The sequence below is a fragment of the Antedon mediterranea genome, chromosome 7 (assembly GCF_964355755.1).
Source record: "Antedon mediterranea chromosome 7, ecAntMedi1.1, whole genome shotgun sequence".
In the NCBI taxonomy this organism is placed as follows: domain Eukaryota; kingdom Metazoa; phylum Echinodermata; class Crinoidea; order Comatulida; family Antedonidae; genus Antedon; species Antedon mediterranea.
Window position 1 is genome coordinate 21,346,848 of NC_092676.1, and position 22,460 is coordinate 21,369,307.

General features: G+C 33.1%; 2 protein-coding genes and 1 long non-coding RNA gene across 3 annotated transcripts; all 3 read left to right on the plus strand.

The window, feature by feature from the left end:
• Nucleotides 1-113: 113 nt before the first annotated feature.
• On the plus strand, nucleotides 114-6,436 carry LOC140053915 (glutathione S-transferase-like). The gene is made up of 8 exons (XM_072098666.1): nucleotides 114-224; nucleotides 3,604-3,636; nucleotides 3,886-3,986; nucleotides 4,281-4,368; nucleotides 4,737-4,840; nucleotides 5,183-5,239; nucleotides 5,688-5,744; nucleotides 5,907-6,436. Coding segments are annotated over exons 1-8 (630 nt in total). The 5' UTR covers nucleotides 114-223; the 3' UTR covers nucleotides 6,096-6,436.
• Nucleotides 711-2,149, plus strand: LOC140054659 (uncharacterized). The gene is made up of 3 exons (XR_011846546.1): nucleotides 711-804; nucleotides 1,311-1,372; nucleotides 1,502-2,149. It is a non-coding gene; the product is annotated as an uncharacterized lncRNA (long non-coding RNA).
• A 985-nt stretch (nucleotides 6,437-7,421) lies between the features above and the next one.
• On the plus strand, nucleotides 7,422-21,067 carry LOC140053914 (cysteine--tRNA ligase, cytoplasmic-like). Its single transcript, XM_072098665.1, has 16 exons — nucleotides 7,422-7,528; nucleotides 8,375-8,552; nucleotides 10,614-10,809; nucleotides 11,297-11,446; nucleotides 11,976-12,116; nucleotides 13,316-13,404; nucleotides 13,726-13,960; nucleotides 14,895-15,023; nucleotides 15,432-15,665; nucleotides 16,072-16,172; nucleotides 16,682-16,871; nucleotides 17,777-17,845; nucleotides 18,018-18,099; nucleotides 18,327-18,475; nucleotides 18,948-19,091; nucleotides 19,393-21,067. Exons 1-16 carry the CDS (start codon nucleotides 7,519-7,521, stop codon nucleotides 19,519-19,521), a joined length of 2,226 nt encoding a protein of 741 aa, XP_071954766.1. The 5' UTR covers nucleotides 7,422-7,518; the 3' UTR covers nucleotides 19,522-21,067.
• The last annotated feature ends 1,393 nt before the right edge of the window (nucleotides 21,068-22,460 follow it).

Consider the following 22,460-nt stretch of genomic DNA (forward strand, 5'->3'; position numbering starts at 1 on the left):
TTATGACATGATTCATCAGTCACCTCCCTCACCACCACATCCATTTCTCTAACGTCCGCCCTCTACCTCCTTCGAAGAAGACGCGACTATTAAACGCCACCACACACACAACACATGGCCAAAAAAGTCTGCACAAATTCCCAGGTCCTCTTTTCTCATCGGCGGCGGACTCGGAAGGTTGATTTGATCCCTCTCCACCACCACCATTGATTAAGCAACAAAAAGTAGGCCTATGGATTTAATTATTAAATATTCTTATTAAATATAAGCACCTGGCCTAGTTACATACGTTCAATTATTATAGGCTATACACTACACTAGGCCTAGCTAGCTAGGCTAGTTGGATAAGCTAGTAAGTCCCTAGCTAGGCCTAGCCTAGGCCTAGTCTAGTAGGCCTACAAACTACACTATTATAGCTAGCTAGGCCTAGTAGTAGTAGTACTACTACTAGTAGGCCTCTACTAGGCCATCATCATCGACATCATCATTGACATTATTATTAATTATTGGAAAAGGAAGGAGTTGGCGCTACTACTATAGGTATGTCAAGATACGTGACGTCACACACTGTGGGTTTCGTCGGGAAACTCGTTCCTGTTTTTTTCGTCTTCATATAGGTGCTTGATTTAAAAAATTAATTTAAAATGCTTATTGGCTGAATTTCACTAACCTTTGAACTTGTTTACATAGTGAACAGGTCAAAGTTTATTTTTGTAAAAAAAACAACATTTTTAGAAAAGCGATCGCGACGTGGTACACAAGTTAATTTTAGCATTGGAAAAACGCATTAATTTTACACATTTCGTAAGTATTGTCTTTTTCAAAAAATATCCTGTATTTTTCTTTATAATATAAACAGTATTCCTACTAAGTTTGAAGAAAATTGATCGTTAATCAATCACAGTTTAGCCCACAACAAATAACCCAACTTCAGAGCTGGGGGTTGAGAATGGATGTTGTTCAATACACTATATTCAATGAATAGTGCATGTTAAAGCAGATTAAAAATGCCATATTTTTTATGAAATCGACGTACTATAGCCAGATTTGTGACTAAAATGTCAAATATAAATATTAATTATTATTATTTTATACGATATTTGTTTAGATTCCAATGTAATTAATTAGATAATTTAAGATTCAAACACCATTTGAAATAACTGGTGTGGTTTTGGAAATTGCATATGGCGGTGTACTATTCTGTCATTGGCTGATATATGCCACGTGACCATAATGGTGGTCTGCCATTGGATGATTTCAATAGTATATGGAATAATCATCTTTTGTTTTATTTTAACTTTTGTTTACAGTAGATATCAGACTTTAATTTCAAGAATCAAGAAATCCAACTATTATTTCAACCATTTGTCTGGTAAGACCATTCTATTAATTGAAAGTAATATAGAATTTTATTTAAATGCAATATTTATTTATTGTTTAAACTTGATTTTGTATGTTTTGAAAAATGTTATAGTTATGATTATATTTTATTTTTTTATAGAAATGTCAGGAACACATAAAAAAGAGAAGAGAATGCTACCAGTAAAAGTGAAAGGCGATTTATTAACGCAATAAGCAGTACTGTATATAATTGTTTCCTGTATCTTCTGGGAGGGGGATAAAGTTTTAAATCATTTATTTCTAATTCATCTTGATGTACAGTATAGTTACATGATCTTGCCAATTAACCTGTGTGAAAAAAAAATTCAAATGATTTTTATGTGTTAAAATATGCTATGTTTATGGTTCAAATATCTATTTTGCGGGAGGGGGGTAACGTTTAAATATAATTTATTTTTAATTCATCTTAATGTACAGTGTAGATACATGATCTTGTCATTCAACCTGTGTGAATAACAAATTTCAAATGATTTTATGTGTTAAAATATGCTATGTTTATGGTTCCAGTATTTCTATTATTGGGGAGGGGGTAAAGTTTAAATACATTTTTTTTCTAAATCATCTTGATATACAGATGAATGTATTGTATTTGATGTTATCAGTTTGATATTCAACTGGTGTGAAAAAATAATTAAAAAAGAATTACAAACAAAAAAGTTATGACTTTATATTTTCAGAAGTAAAAGAAAGGTCACAAAATTTTGTATACTTTGTATATACAATTTATCACCGAATTTGATTATTAAAAGAAATCGTATAAAAAAAAATAGTTGACTGATTTTGTTCATTTAAACTTTGTTGAATTCCATTTTTTAAATAGAATTATAAAAAAATAGTTTGGTTAAAATCAAATAAATTTGAAATTTTTCTTGACATACCTAACTACTACAGTTTTGCACCACACTGTTATTGCCTGTGAGACTGCCTATAATTAAGTAACTTGGGCTAGGCTAGCCTACTACTACTACTAGCCTTAGGCCTAGTAGAGTCCCTATTAGTATTAGGCCTATATATATATATAGGCCCTACCTATTTATTATAGGCTACTCTAGTAGATAGTAGGCTAGGCTATCTATAGTTATTATACAGTATACGTTGGTACAATACAGTACTCTAGGCACAATACTCCCGGCTAGGGCGCGATGGGCTATAATAATATTGCCCAGATGTTTTTGTTTACTTTCATTTTTTTTAAAAATCTAGGAACATCCTACAATTTACAAATGAACGATTTGCGCAATTAAAAAAATGCCCAAGAATATTCTTAAAAAGAATAAGAAACTGCAAAATTGGAAAATGCGTTAGGATCTACTTGCGCAATTTCAAATTGCGCTGTGCAATTGGTTTTACATACAATAATACTATAACACAAAACAGACCTAGGTACACAGGAGTTAAATTGTTTTTGAAATAATATAATAACATGGTGCCTGGAAATCTCATGAACATCTGCTCTCCAACATGTTTTTTGTAGCGCAAACATTGTGTATTGAATTAGCCTATGAAAGCCAACTTTATGGCATCCTGAATTGATTTAGTTATTTTGATATAGTTTGTTTAAACTGTATTTTCTGCCTTCTTATTGTTCCTGTTCTCTTTGAATTAAAATGATTGATCGATTTAAGACAAAAATAAACACTTGAGTGCGATCAAATTCAAGTAGTCACTAGACTGTGCCCTTTTTATGCAGTGATCAAATTCTATGTTCCTTCACCAAAGTGCATATCATGCCAATGTTGAGAAATTACGACGAATTGGAATGAGGGTGGTCGTATATTTATTATATCATTTTTTATTTGTTTATATTATATTTTTTATACAGTCTATTAAAAAAATGATATATTTTGCACAAAAAAAAACCAAAATAAAAATGTTTCCAATATAATTATCACTCAATACTGCTTTAATTGTCCAACTTTTCGTACTTCTTTCCTATGGGTTAAATTATGTCTGTGTTGCCAAGTAAGATGTTCTCTCAACAATATGTGTAAATTAGTGATGTACTAGTTATTTTAAGTGCATATAAGCATTTTGTGTACACTATGGGCCTACAGTTTATAGTCCTTATTTTAGGAGAATAGTTATACCACCAGAACCATGGAGTGAGTGAGCCTTGAACCATTGTCAAAATTATGGCTTGTATGGCTACCCACTTACTCGATAATAATGCAGTAATATATATAATTTATGGTTTTTTTTCAGTGGGTTATAAATTGACATACTTTCAAATCCATGGTAAGATTTCAGTTATATTTTTAAACTTTTATTTACATACAGTATTCACATAAAACATCATCTAATAGCAGATCAAGGATTCCCCATAGCAAAAAGAGATTATCATTCATCATTCTGGCAATATTTTCATTCTTTTCCTACAGTATTACAGTATTATATTTTAACAAAACACTACTTAGACCAACCATTTTGAATATAAAAAAAAATGTGCCTAAATCAGTAAACACACAAATTCAAATATCTACTTAGGCCGTGCAGAGCCAATCAGATTACTTTTACTGGACAGTGGTATTGACTTTGAAGATCACATGGTATCCTATCCAGACTTTGCACCAATCAAACCAACATTGGTAGGTTTCTGAGTGTTACATTTTACAAATACCACATTTGCGGTACACGTCAAGCTCTATAGATACAGTACAGGAGCAGATCCACTATATATATTATGTTTAGACTATTGTCTACTGTCTTGAATGCATTGATGGTTTTATTCAAAACAATCTTAAAATGTTAGGGTTCAACAATTAAATGTTATGGAGAACCATAGAAGCAGATTTATAAATCTTGAAGGTAGACAGTTTTCGAACAGAACTAGTTTTGTTTTTTTAAAGTTCATTTAAATCATCTTTTTTTTCTTTTTGCAGCCGTTTCGACAGTGCCCTGCATTTTACGATGGAGACTTAACCATTGTTCAGTCAAATACTATATTGAGATATCTTGCTAGGAAACATAGTAAGTTTCTACACATCCTGAACCTTGACCTGAACTCCTGCATGTGTCATATACTGTACATATGCAGGCTTTGATCATGGCATCTCCTCAACATTATGTATGTACAGTCAATGCTCCCAATGCTGGACCCTGAAAATTGGAAATAATCCCAAAATCAAGACTTCTTGAGGTCCAAAATGTTACTAAAAAAATATTGAAATACTGACATATTGGAAGTTTTGACTGTAAATTATTAATAGTTATTTTATAATTTATTTTTAAAAATTGCTCTTTATAACACCATTTACCAGGTCTTTATGGTAACAATGACTGTTTCTCTCCCCAATTATACAATTTATTACTGTATTCTTGTATGACATTTTTACCAGGTCTGTATGGTAACAATGACTTGGAAGCCTTGAAGATTGACATGTTCAATGATGGAGTTGAAGATCTGAGGGTGGCATACACTAACATGATTTACAGAAACTATGTAAGTTAACAAGTGATATTTTCGTTATGTATCATTAAGCAGAGTATAATTTATTAGTGATTTGTGTATTCTCATCGACACACCTCAAATTGTTGTTAGATGGATTGCAGCAACATTTCATCAACAGAGCTTTGTAATCAATTTCAACTGGCCTTTAATAACTAATGTTTTTTTCATCCTGTAATTGGTGTTCACATTGTTTTGGTGTAAAATAAATACAAATCAGCCATTGATATATGATTATTAGACTTTTTGAAAATCACCATTCATATGAATGTTAATAAATCATATTTAGAAAGTCGTAATTTAACTTTCCAAAATGTATTCATTTTTTTTAAACAGGATGGCAAAGATGATTTTGTGAATAAATCTGCCCCTCCTCAACTGGAACTACTAGAGGTAAATGATTGAAATTTCTTTTCATGGGGTATTGGCCTTTTGACAGTGGAAACAACTAATTTCACTAGCTGTATGAACATCTCTTACCTGTATCCTCTGCAACCATCATTTTCATCCCAACGAACTCTACTTTGTAAGATTAGACAAAGTTATTAAAATTACTATTCAATATAAACTGAATACATACAGTCAAATAATTGCTGCTGAAACGTTTTAGAATGACAGTCTCTTAACTTCTCTGTTATGATTCTACTCATCAGATCAAAGAAAAGACGGGAGGAAAAGTAGAGTTACTGTACCTCCTTTTAAACTTGTTCTTCCAAAGTACTTTGTTTCCTCTTTTCCAATTTGAGCATTAATAACCAACCAGTCACCATATTTAGATGAAATATGTTGTACACTTAATGAATTTCAGAATTTTCATCAAATTATTATCTTAATATTTCAGAGCCTCATGAAAGCTAACAATGGAGGTGCTGATGGTGGATTTGCTGCAGGAAAACAGGTATTTTTTGGTTTTTTTTTTATTCATTTATTCATCAATTGAAAAAGGAGGAGTTGGGTATGATTTCAACCCAGGCTTCAACCAGTCTTACCATACCAGCTTCATAGCACCAAATCTTAACTATAAACTCTATAGTACTATAATTTTCTCTCTTTTTTATAGATTTCTTTCACCGATTTCAATTTCTACAACCTACTTGATGTCTTCCTGATTTTGTCGCCTACTTTATTAGACAAAGTTCCAGCTCTGAAGGCGTACCATCAACGCATGTCCGCACGTCCAAAGATCGCAGCACGCCAGGCGACCGAGGCTTACAAAGAGCTGAAAGTTAATGGAAATGGAAAACAATAAAATAGAGATCGAATCTAGACCAAATTAGCTCTTAGGTGTTTTTGAATAATCAGTATTAATATCATGAAAATTGTAATTATTAATCTAAATATTTGTTTTGATTCTGTGGTTAAGAAGAATTTTCTTTATGTGACTATTCTATTGCATAAGTGCACTGGCTGACAACCTTAAATACTGCAGTAAACTGATGAAACAATCAGTAATGTTGCATCAGTGCAAATTTGTCTTTGAGTATCCTCGATAAACAATCAAGTATTATAATTTTCTGAAATATTTTTATTCGTAATTGTTTAATCATGTAATAGTAAGCAAATGAAGTATTAAAGTTAAACCTTGTTTTATCATTTTAATAATTTTTTTTTCTATCATGTTTTGTGTTATAAATCACTAGATAGATTTCATATAGTTGCGGGTGGTGTTGATGTTTTATTTTTGGTGACCATTATTATTACGCAATAATCCCCAGGTCTTTTATTTTTCGTCTTCCTGCATCATTGCACACACGTACAAACACATGCTGCACGTTTACAGTGTCACAGAGTGTGTTGTGAAAAAAACCTACTCGACGTCTTCCTGATTTTGTTGCTTACTTTATTAGACAACGTGCCAGCTCTGAAGGCGTACCATCAACGCATGTCTGCACGCCCAAAGATTGCAGCGCGTCAGGCGTCCAAGGATTACAAACAGCTGAAAGTTAATGATAATGGAAAACAATAATCTGTTTAATAATTCTCTTTAAAGATATTTTAATATATAAATGCAAATAAAAAAATAATAATAAATAAAATAGGCCTGATAACAGGTAAAATATTAATTTTGTTAATAAATAATTTAAAAATAGTGTAAATAAACAAGTTATTTTTGCATTGATTCTGTGATTAAAAAGATATATTTTTTAAGGAAAATAATTTGGTGCAGTAATTCGACAATGCAATATATAACCTTTAATAACTAAACAAAAGAGAATTAACTTTGATTTGACTTTGTAATGACTATGTTCATATATTTTATAAATTCAAGTCCTTTTTGTTATATTATGAAATATTGTTTTGATGTGTGGTTTTATTAATCATGTGATGCCAAGTCCTTTTTAGTCTGTTTTCTTTTCTTCTATTTATATAGTACATGTGTCACTTATAAATCACTGAAATTAATTAATTATAGTTGGTTACATTGTTTAAATTAACTGTTTTAGTTGCAAATCTGACAGGATTTGAACCAGGACCATTATATTAGATAAAAACTCAAACATCATGAAATATCATGAAAGCGCACAGTTCACGCATCGATAGTTTTCTGACCTTTAACCTACCATTTTGTACACGTTGTGTATGTTGCGGTGTTTTCTAAATCTGGTAGGCTAGCCTATCCCATATTTTGGCTAGAATCTAGCGGTGTAACCTGCTATAAATAGAATATCAAGATGACTGACGGTAACTAATATTAGTATTAATCAATTTCTTCAAATTTGAAAGAATTACACTAATGTGCCACCTTTATTTAGTCTGTTATGGCTTTAGCTAGCCTACATACACCCACACTTTACTCACCACTAGGTAGTACTACTACCACTGACTCACGGACTCACTCTGAGTCCGAGTGAGTAAAGTGATGTTTTGTCAATAATATGCTTGGCCTAGACCAATTCAGTAGTGGAAATTCGTAATAACAAACATTGTAATTTTATAGACCTATCAACTTTTATTAATATTATCACCCTTCTCAGTCAGTCTGTATATTGTTTTTCTAAACTCACTATTATATTGAATCGTAATGCATGATGATGAAATCAACTAACTTCTTGTGACATTTAAATATAGTAGGTTTGATATTCAAACTATAGAATAATATATATAGGTATATTTTATTATTCCTCTACAACAGAGAATCGAGTATTTCATGATCACAAAATATAAATAAAGCACCACAAGGCTATAAATATTTTAGACCAATTAAAAAAGGAATAAAATAAATATTAAATATAGTTATTGAATGATAATATTAATAATAATAATAGTTAATACTATACCTACTGTAAAAGTGTTTTGAAATAATAAAAAAACAACATAATTAAATAATGATACGGCCTAGTGGTGATGGAGTCTATTTTCATTGACACCATTCATCAGGGTGCATGTTTTACAAACAGCAGCAGGTCATTATTGATGCAGCAACAAATTTCATCAAACCAAACATACGACTAAATAATACCTTATTTGTATTATTGTCGTCATTTTTTTTTATATCAAAAATAATTTGTATTTATTCCTTCTTCACAGGTAAAAAGAGATGCCAACCGGAATGGATCTTGCCATCAGGGAAGACTGCTCCACAGCTGACACTCTTTAACAGTTTAACTAGGAAAAAAGAACCATTTATACCTATAAATGGGAATACAATAAAGTGGTATAGCTGTGGTCCAACAGTTTATGACTCGTCTCACATGGGCCATGCAAGGTACAGTATGAATAGAATAACCAAATAAAAAGGCCATACCTAAAAACTATGAGATCAGCTTCTTAGTTGTTTATTCCATTAAAAAATGTAGAGGTTACTTATTATAATATTGTAATACCAACCATTATGATGCAAATTCATTTTTTTTATTTAAAAATATTTTTTTTATGTATTTGCATTAATTCTAATTTCAGTTTTATAAAATTCATTATCATGCATTTTGTAAAATGTTAAAGGGGGATTCTGGGTTTAAAATTGCTTTTAAATATCGTTTATTTATTAAATAAAAAATATTATAACAATTTAGACATGTCAGAATGAAGAAGTAATAACAAGAAATTAAAAAAATTAAATTTCATATACATTTTAGGGTAAATTCATGGAAAATCTGTTTTTCAGCAGCTTAGGGAAGCTCATTAATATTCATGAGATATTCACAAAATCACGTCATCAGTGGATTCCAAACTCGCGACGTCAAGCTTGTACGTTGTGTTCTCTCTCCTCTGTCAAACGACGACCACCCGATCATTGTTAAATACATTTTTTGTAGATTTGCTAAGCTAGGCCTAAAGTGTAATAATAACAGTAGTAGCATATATTTATTTGACATTTAATGAAATACAAAATTTAGTACAGATTACGGAGTCATAAATTATACTATTTTTATACCTCGAATTAATAGTACAGATCGTATATCGGCTTCACGTACTAGGCTAGGCCTAGCCTAAATAATTTTATTCATGCCGGGGTGAGAGCCATTTCTGACTAGGGATCCATGCCACGATGGCTACGTTAAAACATTGATTGGGGCCATCATTCATGGGCCTAGCTAGCCTATTACTAAACGATTGGCCCATCAATAACAAAACTCAGTGGATTCCAAACCCATCCTATCAACCAAACTCCTAAACAATCTAAACCTAAAACGTTCTACAAAAATCGGCTGTAAATATTGAGGCAAAACAAGGTCCGATCGCCGTCCGCACGTATGGTGTCCCGATCGTCTAATAAGTAGGCCTAGTTTACTCTCCAAAAAAGCGGATACTGCATCAAGCAAGTAGACCGGGCGGTAGTAGGAAGGAGGCCTAGCCTAGAGCCTAGCCGATCCGGCCCAGTTAAAATTGAGCTAGCTAGTGTAGTAGACCCTATGCGAATTGATACTACCAGGCCTTTTACTATAGCCTAGGCTACACTTGTTAAAATTAGCAATACTGTACTTATGTTTACAAATATTCCAACTCTCTCATTCGAGCTATATTATCTATACCATTCCGGTAGGTTGAGTCGACCTTCAATCAAATACTGTACATCGTTCATGTTGTGATTATAGACGGGGTATACTCGACCCGACCAGTTTGGTATTGTATACTGTATCTGCTTATCACGTGACGATGCCAGGCATGGGCAGAGAGAGCACGTGTATCGTCGTCTCGCTCTCCTCGCTCAGCAGGAATGTATACGTTACGCTTCATTGATTTTGAAGGCTTTCCCTAAGTCAGTGCGAAAATCGGCAAACGTAAAGTGCAAACTTATCTAATTTTTTCACTGTTTTGATGGATTTTCATAGAAAATTGACTTTATAAATGGGAAGACCGACTAAAATTACATCAGATAAGTATAATTTTACAAAAGTAATTGATATGGTTAATGATAACGAGTCGTCGGAAGATTGACCATTTCACGAATTTGCTATTCTGTAACCACAGTGTGATTTTGCCGTAGCTGCACTTGTAATCTGGCCTCATTTCACAGCCTTCGTTCTGCTTCACTGGGCGCTTATATAAATTGAAACTTTTACCGTTCAAGAGACAAACAAATATATTTTACATTTTTTACTATTCATTTTAAACCCGGAACCCCCCTTTAAATATCGTTTAATTTGCATTGACCTTTGAAAAAGTTAGGTCATGAAAATTTATTGTGCGTAAGTTGGAACGTGCTTCCTCACTCTCTTCCTTGACAAAGTTCCGGCGGTACCTAGGTCAAGGGTCGTTTGTCATCCCAAACCTAAGGCTCCCAAATATAGAAACAATTATAAATCATATCTGTTTCAAATTTCAGGTCCTATATCTCATTTGACATCATGCGGCGTGTTCTCTCAGACTATTTTGGGTATGATATATTTTATTGCATGAACATAACTGATATTGATGATAAGATTATCAAGAGAGCTCGGACAACCTACCTGTTTGAAGATTATGTAACCAAGGCAACGGACACTGCACAAGTTCTGAAGGATGTTGATGAAGCACTCCTGGTATACCTTAATCAAACTTGATGTGACAAAAAAAATGTGATGTTCCCATATATAGACATGATGATGTCATATCACTACCATATTTGGTCATATCACTACCATATTTGGACACACTCACAGTTTTTTTGTCAAACTAGTTTGATAGTGTAGACAGAGCTTTATATATAATGCCCTATTTAAATTTAAAAGACACATAAAAGGGTGTATAGCTAGAATTTTATTGGTCTTCGTGTCACAGATTTTAGTTGGTGAGAAAAATATAGAAGTACTTTCAAGAGGTTTCTTGGGTTGGTCAGGGAAGAGTGAAACTTTTCCCTGAGTTGGCAGTGTGTTTGGCTAGGTAGAAGGCCTTAAAATATGTTTTAGGTTGGGTAGAAAACGTGGTGGTTATACTTCAATTTAAAGAAATAAATAATAAAATAGATCTGATTATATTAATTTCAAAAAGTATCTTTAAATGTACTTTATAATATATTATATTTTATAGAAATTCAAAGATAAATTTGAAAAGGAAACAAATGCAGATAAGAAGGTAATGCAAGAAAAGATAATAAAGCAGGTTGAAAAGTCACAGAGTGCATACACAGAAGGGGTCAAAAGTCAAGCTGCAACAGATCAGCTACAAGAAATGAAAACAGTAAGTTATTTACATAATGATGTACAGGGCAAAGGTCAATAATGAAGATGTAAAATGATTGTGGTCCCAAAAAAATTAAAATATGGTAACAAACAATGCTGAATAATAAGGTTTGTTGCAGATAGCTGATTTCATGAAAGCATCATTGCACAATGCATGTCTGGAAGGAATTGGGGAAAAAGTAATTGATGTTTTTAAATTCTAGGTTCTGGGCTAGCAATATTCATAGGCTAATAATTACAATTATTTCTACCCAACAAATGTAACTTTTTAAAACCCTGTTAATATATTTTTTAATGAAAAATATCAAATCAAGAATAACAAATTTCAAGGTCAAATCATTTTTGTATTTAAATTAAATAACATGTGTACAACATTACTATCTGTATGGCATACAGTATTTGCATGACATCAAACCTGAATATAAGTTCGAATCATTCTCTCACAGATATATTTATTATTTCTATCTTTATTATTAATTAATATTGACATTAATTTCAGTATAACATTTCTTTTTATACTATACTAGCAACTGTTACAAGATGCCAAGGATCCATTATCCGAGTGGCTGGATGCACAGTTTGGAAGCAGTGTTGAGGATAATTCCATCTTCAGTAAACTACCTCAGTATTTTGAGGCTGAGTATCATCAGGATATGGAAAACCTGAATGTAAGTGTTTTGTATAACCTGTTATTGTATATGTTAATAAGTTAAATCAAGAGGGCCAAGGCCAATCAAACATTATCACCCACTGACAAGGCCATATACATGGCTGCAGTTGCATGCTCAAATTTGAGTTAGGGTATGTGGAGTTATGTACGCGGCGTACATATTTTTGTGTCTGAACCACGCCGCGGATTAGCGTTAGGGAGCTGTTACTCCGCGCCAATGGCGTTAATAACTCCAGCGGGAGAGGGTAGATTTCATAAGGCTAATCCATTGATGCATCAATGATTTCAACCTCCGGTCAACGTCAGCCAATGAAAAGACACGACCGCAATTAGCAGCAGTCTATTCGCGCGGTTTTTTTTAATAGCAAAACAATATAGCCTATTCCTCGAGCTAGCCTAGATCAACAGCAACATTCGAATTAAAATGAAACGTGTTTGATTTCATTATGGGGCAGCCCTGAATTTATAGACAAGATAGAAATTAGAAATTGGAAAGCTAGCGCCGGCAACAAGATGGCTGTTTTTAAAGAAATTGCATCTAAACTGCAAAATTCTTCCTGACGAAGTTGGCGTCGGCGACATGATTTCACAAAGTTAATTAAAATCATACAAATGGCAAAGTCATTGTCCGTGTAATAATTATGTTCGAAATTACTATCTTCTGTAAGGATTTGCAAAAAAATCGGCAAAAAAACCATTACATTTGAAGGTAACATTGTATTATATTGCTAGGCCTAGCTAGTGTTGTAAACTTTCGCGCGTGTCACTCTCAGCTCTGTTGTTGTTATTGTGTGTATGTATCCCATCGGCCGTTTCGCGGTATGACGGAACTTCCGCTTTAAACGCAAGACGTTTGGAATGCTAATCGTTGTGTCTGAACACCTTGACTTTTAACGCCACGGATTACCGTACGCCTTGCGTAGATAACTCCACCGTAACTCCGTGAGTCTGAACATACCCTTAGTGTTTACCGACCGACATAGTGAGATGTAGAGTGGCATTTGCATGTGAATGTGGAACTTGTTTTTATTATACAAATAATGTATTGACATTATGAATTGAATGGGCATGTTCCATTTGGTAAAGAAACAATTTGTGTTTAATGGTGCATTCTGAAATAAGCAGCAAATAAAATTATTCTCTTCATTCAAACAAAAATTGCTTAAATTTAACTTTTTGAAATCTTTTAATATTTAGGTTCTACCTGCAGATGTCCTTACAAGAGTTAGTGAATATGTTCCAGAAGTTGTCACATACATTGAGAAGATCATTGAAAATGGTTATGGGTAGGCTTCTTATGTTGTTCGTTTGTGATTTTTTAAAGTTTTTTTTATTTATTTATACTGGGTAACCTCTTCAAGTCAAAGACTGGTTTCCAGAGGTCCCAGTTATGATCAGTGGCTGTGTGTGTACTAGTACACCGGGGCCCCCTACTTGTCTCGGAAGATGTACTAAGTTCTTTAAAGTGCACATGAGCTAGATGTTTATACGGTTTATAGTCCTTATAATAATTATGTCTTAACCGCTCGACCACTCACTGACTTTGTTGCTGTACACTGTCTTCTAAATTTCTAGAATATAGATAAACACGTAATTCACATTTACAGGTATTCGTCAAACGGTTCTGTGTATTTCGCAACGAGCACATTTGACGAAAGCAAGGATCACCACTATGCGAAACTCGTACCCGAAGCCTACGGTGACAGTACCGCATTACAAGAGGGTGAAGGCGACCTTAGTATATCTCAAGATCGTCTCAGTGAGAAGAAATCTGACAGTGATTTCGCGCTGTGGAAGGCCTCAAAGCCAGGTGAACCAGCTTGGGACTCCCCATGGGGCAAGGTTGGTAATAATAGATATTGAAATTACTGTAAACCAATTTTAAAAGCACTATAAACAAAAAATGTAATGTCACAACAATTTGACCAGTGATATTACATATTAACCTAGCTTATATTCTGTGATAATTATAGTATTAAATTTATTAGAATTATCTTTTTTCTTTTGAGTGCCATTTGTTGCGATTAATGTACGTCCAAATTAAAAACAAATAATGAATTGAACAAACTAAATTACATTTTGTTACTACCATCACACAACACATTATTGTTCATTTTCAAATTTATACTATCAAGTAAGCTTTCAATAAACATTGTGTTATGTTCTATAAAACATATTGCATATACTCTTCTGATGTCTATCAATTACCTCTGCTGAAATAGTATCTATTATTATATAAATTTACGTAAGGGCAAAATTCGGTAAATCGCGCGTTATTTCTAGAATGTTTACTCGATGGTATATAAAGTTGGTTCGTACTTTCGGTACTGATTTTAACCACCTGATGTAACCCTGTTTACTAATTAAATTGAGTTCGATAATTAGTTATTGACGATTAAAACGAATTTAGGTTCAACGATTTGCCCCAAATAGGGGTGTTTTTCGATCGTAATATACACTGTCTAATGGATGTCCATTTTGAAAAATACCCGCAGACAATAATACGAGGATGCTTCGCATTTTCCTATCTCCTCCTACGATAATTGTTTTTAATGACTGAAAACCGGTTGAACAGCTCGAGTACAGCATCATAATGTTGAAGACAGGCCGATTTAAAAAAAAAAATACTTTTTTGATAAATTTAATATACGTTTATACAAATGTCTTGATTTGCGATGAATGGAACATTCCAATTTTACATCTAGTTTTAACAATTAAAGTTGTTCTAATTTGAATCTAAAAAGAGTTATTTCTAAGATTCTATTTCACTTTGTAGGGTCGTCCAGGCTGGCATATTGAATGTTCAGTGATGGCTAGCTCTATTTTGAATGAGTCAATGGATATCCACACTGGTGGTGTAGATTTAAAGTTTCCTCACCACGACAATGAGTTAGCTCAAGCTGAGGTAAGTCTGTGTAGAAGTCCTAACTTTAAAAAATAAAATTTTTATAAAAAATAGCCAAACCATAATAGAAAGTGTGCTATGGATAATTTTCAAAACATCAAACTATAGAGGGTGCTATTTAGCAAAAAATGTTGATAATATGAAGTATCATAAAAAGATTTTTTAAAGGGAGTTTTGTATTCTTTCAAACATTCATAGAATGAATGTAGACCTTTTTTTCCTAGCATGATACTGTTGAAGTTTTACATTGTAATTCTTTGAGAATTATATAAGATCTTGCTAACATATCTGCAGATGATTTATATTTATGTTACAAATTTTACAATAAAACCAGAGATTATATAAGTTCATATTGACATTTTTTATTCCTATTTTTCAATGTTACTACTATTTTTGTTTATTTCAAAGGCTTACTACAACAATGATGACTGGGTCAAGTATTTCCTACATGCTGGACACTTGACCATCGAAGGTTGTAAGATGTCCAAGTCCTTAAAGAATTTCATCTCGATCAAAGACGCCCTCAAACAGCATTCAGCTCGTCAGATTCGTTTGATGTTTCTGCTACACTCGTGGAAAGACACTTTAGATTATTCTACAGCCACTATGGAAATCGCTAAAGGTTTTGAAAAGTTTATGCATGTGAGTGTTAAATACAGTATTTACTATTACATAATTACTATATTCTGTGTATGTTATTGTAATCTTCTGAATTTTTACAGTATAGTATATCTATGTTTTATATTTCATGCCAGTTTCAAATGCATTTCCATTTTATATTACTATGGACAATAAAATAATATCAGTATCAGTATAATTACAATGTAGGTTTTTTTCTAATTGCACGTCCAGTGATACCACATTTGAAAACTTGTTCAGTGGAATGTTGCCATTCAGTTTGTGTTGTTTTTCATATTTTAAGTTTACTATACTAAATAATAATTTTGTTTCACAGTGGTCTCTTTGCCTATTTGACCTAATTGCCTCTTTAGTAGTTCAATAACTCTAAATTAATTTAACTATATATTTTATATTTACAAATTTTCAGGAATTTTTCCTGAATGTTAAGGACGTACTAAGAGCAAGCCCCTCTTCTGGACCGGGTGCTTTCTGTAAATGGAATGAAGAAGAAATTAAACTAAATAATAGGTAAGTAAATACTGTAAAATAATAAGACAAGAAACAAATTATTACCACAGATCATGTGATATGGTAGAGTAATTTGTCAAGATGTTGATACACATCCCATGTTGTTCCATTATCTAATAACAGTTGAGATATTCTCTCCTAAATGAAATGTATACAAATCTAAGGTCCTAGACAAACAGTAGAACTGAACCTCTCTTTTTGGACACTATCTGGACCCTGATTTAGGGATCACTCTTGTTAAATGGGATTCCCACTAATACGCATAACAAGAGCGTAAACACAATGTAAGGGATATGTCCAATCAAAAGTGACGTACAGAATCATCTAAACTATAGCTTCTGATTTGTAAATGCATCGTGTATCCATCTTAAAGGTCTGTGAGATTTAATATCATATTACTACTATATTTCTTGCACATCACAATTTATTGGCAAACTAGTTTGATAGTCTTAAATTATATTTCAAACTGAATTTTCATCATGTAAATAACTATAATTGGTTTTGTTAAGTTATTATGAAGGTAAAACCAAGATCCACCAATCTCTATGTGATTCAATTGATACACGCTCAGCTATGGAAGCAATGCGGCTACTGATAACACAATGTAACATATACATACAAGAGAAACGTTCATCTAAACAGGTTCCCAATGCAAAACTGCTAGAAGGAATTGCCAAGTATCTTACACGACTTATGAAGGTAAGTTGATAATCTAATGCTGAGTTATAAAACAGGACAGTGGGAGAACGACTAGTCGGATGCAATAGGCTCCAATCTTACTTGGCATACGTTCGATTTTGTTCAGTATTAATTTATAGAACAAATAAAAAGTAACTAAAACTACTAAGTACAGTTTTCTACAGTCTCTCTAATCTGGATGATAGAAGCACAGCACATTAATAATAGTCATCATCATCCCATTTCACTAAACTAGAGCCATTTTTCTTTTATTTATTTGCAAAGGACCAGTCAATTTCCTGATTCATTAATAACATTTTCTTTTCTGGGTGTTAATATAATATATACGAATTTGTAAAGCGCCAATTCCAGCAACAAGTGATCAAAGGTGCTGTGGACTTAGATGTTATACCTTTACCTTATACCAACAATATTCTTTTCCCCTAAGGGTCCCATCGTGTCATCGGCAGCCAACTACGGCGCCATTACGTCTGTCCACAACAGTGTGTGTGTGTATGAACTAGTACACTGGGGTAACCCCCTACTCGTCTCGAAAGATGTACTAGGTTCTTTAAAGTGCACATGAGCCAGATGTACACTGGACCTACGGTTTATAGTCCTTATCCGAGAAGAACACCAGAACCATGGAGCGAGTGAGCCTCGTACTCTTGCCGATGTTATGGCTATGGATTACAGTTCCACTGTCTTAACGCTCGGCCCCACTCACCCTTGTATTGTTAAAAACAATAGCAAAGAAAAATGTTTCAGTTGTAAAACATTAAAAATATATTTGTGTTCCCCTTTGACCCTCTATTACCCTTTTTTAGTTACTTTACATAAAATTGTACAATGAGGGGAGTTACACCATAGCAATTTTAAACAAGATTATACTGTACTTTTATTTGTTTGTCTTTATTTATACTTAGGTTTTTGGTGCAATATCTGGGGATGAACTAATAGGTTTCCCTATTGCTGGTGGAACACAGAATGCAAATGTAAGTTAGTATTCACATCTTATAATCGATGCAAAGAGCATTAATGCAAAAATCAATTAAATATTTTAGAAAAAGTGTTATCTTGATTGATACGCCAATTTTTACAATCACTGGAACTAACTATATTAGTTTAAAAAAATAAATATATTTATGTTTTGTTCGGTACACACAGGTAGAGGAAACTGTTATGCCGTATTTACAAACGCTATCAGAATTCCGTGGACAAGTTAGAAAAATTGCAAGGGAACAAAAATGTGAGTTTTAAAACGTTAAACGTACACAATGTTTTGTTTATGTATAATTCATTATTTTTAATAAACACACAGCTAGACTGTATTTGTAGAGGTAGCAAACACATCTAAAGATGAACTGGATGTCACAATGGCAGATAAGAAGTTATGGAGGAATCTAGTCATATATTATGTTTGGCTATGTCTCGAACTAAGTAATGCGAATATTACATTAAAAAAATTTCATATAGCAATGGACATTTTAAAACTGTGTGACAGTCTACGAGATGATGTGTTACCAGAACTTGGAGTGAGGTTAGAAGACAGAGAAGGAGTTGCAGCAGTCATTAAGCTAGATGACAGAGAGACGCTCTTGAAAGAAAGAGAATTGGCATTGAAGGTATGGCACTAATAACAGTAACACGAAACAATTATGTAAGTGTAAATTACAATCGGGAAACAAATGTAAAATTGTAAGTATTGCATTGCACAAGTATGAATGCACTTTTATAAAGGAAACTGAGTAACGATTTTGATTTCTTATCTGTTCAGGTTTTTAGCTGGTCTTTAGTTAGTCTTAATTAAAATATGTTTCGTTTTTAATTTTTTTAAATTATTTATACTGTACTGGTTGGCCCAATACAAGATAAGCATACTGAAAGACGACCTACACTTTCCTAATAAGTGTGTTGATTTCAAATAGTCATTTTGTAAATTTATCTTTTGACTTGCCACTTACCAAGAATTGTTTAGCAAGAAAAAAAAAATACCGAATTAGATATAAATGCTTCTCCAAAATTTTAAAATGTTAGAGTTCATCTAAAATGGTAATCTATTAAAATTAATCTTTCTTTTTTAAACTTCTCTAACAGGAAGCAGAAAAGAAACGAAAAGCGAAAGAAGAAGCAAAAAGAAAGGAACAAGAGAGACAAGCAGCTAAAGACGCACAAAGACGGATCCCTCCACAGGAGATGTTCAAGAAAGAAGCTGATAAATACTCGCAGTTTGATGATAAGGTATCCATAATGACGACATACCCGGGCCGGATTTAGAGGTGTAGATTGGCTATTGCATGTTCCTCTAGGCCTACTATAACTAAGTAGTGTTTTTCTTTTTATTTGTCCTCTCTGTGTCCTAATTTTAACAGAACACCACGGTAACTCCCTACCCATAAAAAAAGATGGGATGGGTAGTTCCAGATTTGTTCCACAACCAGAACTATAAATGAGAGAAACTCAAATTTTAAGACTATATTCTTATACTCCATCAAAAATGGTACCTACCTACCGTACTATGTTATTTTTTTCTCTCCACCAGGGCATGCCAACACATGACAACAAAGGAGAACCTCTCAGTGCTAAACAAGTCAAGAAACTAGCCAAGGCTTATCAACAGCAAGAAAAACTCCACAATGACTGGCTAAAATCTGCCAATAATGGCAGTTAATGTTAGATAGAGATTTTATGTATTTGTGGACTGTGATAATATATTGACGACTAGAATTTGTGGGAGTTTGTCTTTGAGATTGTATCAGCAGGGCAATGTTGGTTGGTAGAGTTGCAATGGTGTCTTCCAAGATTAGCTTTTGATGTTGTGTCAGGACATCATCTGATCAGGGAAGAGTTAAATGACAGTTAATTTAACTCTTCCCTGATCTGATTCTGTGATATCCTGCCACAGCCACAGTGCTGACTCTTGGTAGAAGTGACAATACATCATGTAACAGTGGGTTGGTAAACTTTTAATGAGTTGTCCAATCACACGATGAGGTGCTTCAGATTTTAGAATGGTCATGACCTCAATTTTAAGAGAATTGCTGGTTACATTTTACTTTAATTTAAATAATTATTAATAATCAAAATAAATATTTATATAGCTCCAATTCATGTATAAAAAGGTGTTGGTTGACAAACTTAAACTCATTAACATTTCTGAAATATTTTGTGTTTTACATTATTAAAGTTCAAACAGAAAGAGGAAGATAGTTTTCCAAAAGCAAGACAATAATATGTATTATATCTAGTATGTAACAGTATAATCCAAATTTTAAAGCTATCTGATATTTATTTTTTGGAAATTTGTTGGATGACTTACCAAATTTAATGTCCTATTGTATTTGATGATGGGAATCTGTTAACTAATTCTCTTGATTATTATTAGCTTCTTTAAACAAATTATTCCAATTGAAAATATTGTTAATAGACCATCATTTTCTGTCGAAAATCGAAAATTCTTTCCATTCTTGAATTACGTTTCTCCCTCTATTGTCGTCATATATTTATTTAACTATAAGTTAGTACTGACTGTACTAAGGTCTACTTAATTGTGTTTTTTTCTGAAATATACCAACATGTAATTGAAGAATATGTACAAGCCTAATATATTTTAACTGATTCTAATATCACTGGCATGGACACTTTATAAAAAAGTTGACCACCTTTATACATACGGGTGTTTGATTTTAAATAGGAGTGTATTAACAGAGTCTACACTGCAGCAGTCCATTGTTGACCATGATAGATGCATTGTATGCCGAGACCTTTGAGTATAAAGGAAAACGTTACAAGATCGCTTTTCAGAATAGAATCAATCCAGATATTGATGGTGGTCACATGAAACACATGAAAATCATTCCAAAAGAACGTACAGAAGTTGGGGCTGACTACTGGGTTTCACTAATGGAAGACCCAACAGAGAAAATAATGATATCAGACCATACGTTATTATCATTAAACTTAAGATTGACAAATAAAAATCCTAAAATCTGATCCATTTTATGATCTTGGACACAATTCAACGACATAGGCGCAACGCAAATGATTTGACCAACCACAAGATTCACCGAGTTGTGTGTCAAATTCCTTGAGTTGCTCTAGCGTCCTAGTTAATGATTGGTTCCCACTAGAGAAGCAACACAGGGACGTAACGCAATTGACCAATCACAATTGCGATGTCGCTTGTCATGATTTTACGTCCTCGCTAGTGGGAACCAAGCTTTAGTGGGAACCAACCAATGCAATCTAACAACAGGACACTGAGCTCGCTTGCCAAGATAGGATATCGTAACATACTTTGATCTGCGGTAAGGCTTCGAGGTATTCATATAAAGCCGTCGAATTCTAAGATAACACCATACGTTGAATTGTTTTTTGTTATTTAATTGTGTTTCGGTATTTTAAAAGGTCGTATGTGTCTGATTTTTTTACGAATATAAAGTTTAATAGGCATCTACATTTTAAAATTGATTTGATCGAAGTAGACACAATATTTCAGATTTAACAGTTATTTTAAGTTTTTTTATATTTTTTGCCGTGAATTGAAATTCATGTTTACCGTTAACCTACATTGCAACGGATTATGGACGGTACCGTTTTGGTACCCACTGGTGACTGCCACTAAACATTTGAGGAAGCCAATTGGACAACCGAAAATCAGTCAATCGTTTAAGGGGGCGGAGACTGATCGTTCCGAAACTAGAAACTGGCCAATCTCAGCGTCCTGTTGATTGAATAAGAAAATAATTGTTTTTACTTATTTCTTCAACACGAACTCTAGGCATACAACTCAGACCGTACCAAGGTCATCTTAACTCCAACTGAACCTTTGTGAAAGTACCAGAAAGCCCGTTGTTTTTACTTATTCTTCGACTCTTCAACCTACCAGACAATACCAAACTCATTTTAAGTAATTCAAACTGTTCCTTTGTAAAAGTACTAGACTGCGATTTTTAGAATTCCAACTAGACCCATTAAAAAAAGGACCAGCAAACTGACTTTTCTGAAAGCTCCACTATACCTTTTTTTGAAAACTGGTACAATAAAAGAAGAAAGTACTACTCTAGGCTGCCCTTTATGGAATATTTTGCCAATATTTGTTACGGAAGATATTTTGATTTTCTTTCAGTAAAGAAAGACCGATTTTCCAATGTTTGCCAATGTAGACTAGTTGACAACTTCTGAAAACTGCAGAAACCTAGTTTATAGAAGATCTACATATTTGAGATTTTTTTGAATAGAATAGGGGAACTCATCAAATGATGGAACGTAATTCAAAACAAACAGCATGCTTGCACTACAATTTTTCTAGGCTGCTTCAGCAGCAAACGCAAGGCATTGTTATAGAATACTTTCAACGATATAGAATGATCAACATTCCTCATTGAGGGTAATATAATAAAATTATCTTTTAATTGAAATTGACAAATATTCAGTACAAAAATATGAATCAATATACCCGTTCATAACATTTTCAAGAAAAATACATTTATACTGAATACATACATGTTCAAACTTGATCATTTGATATGATGATAAGAAGATGTCATTGTTTCTTGACGATCACGATTACACAATAAATACAGCAAAGTTACCGTTTTAAATAATTTG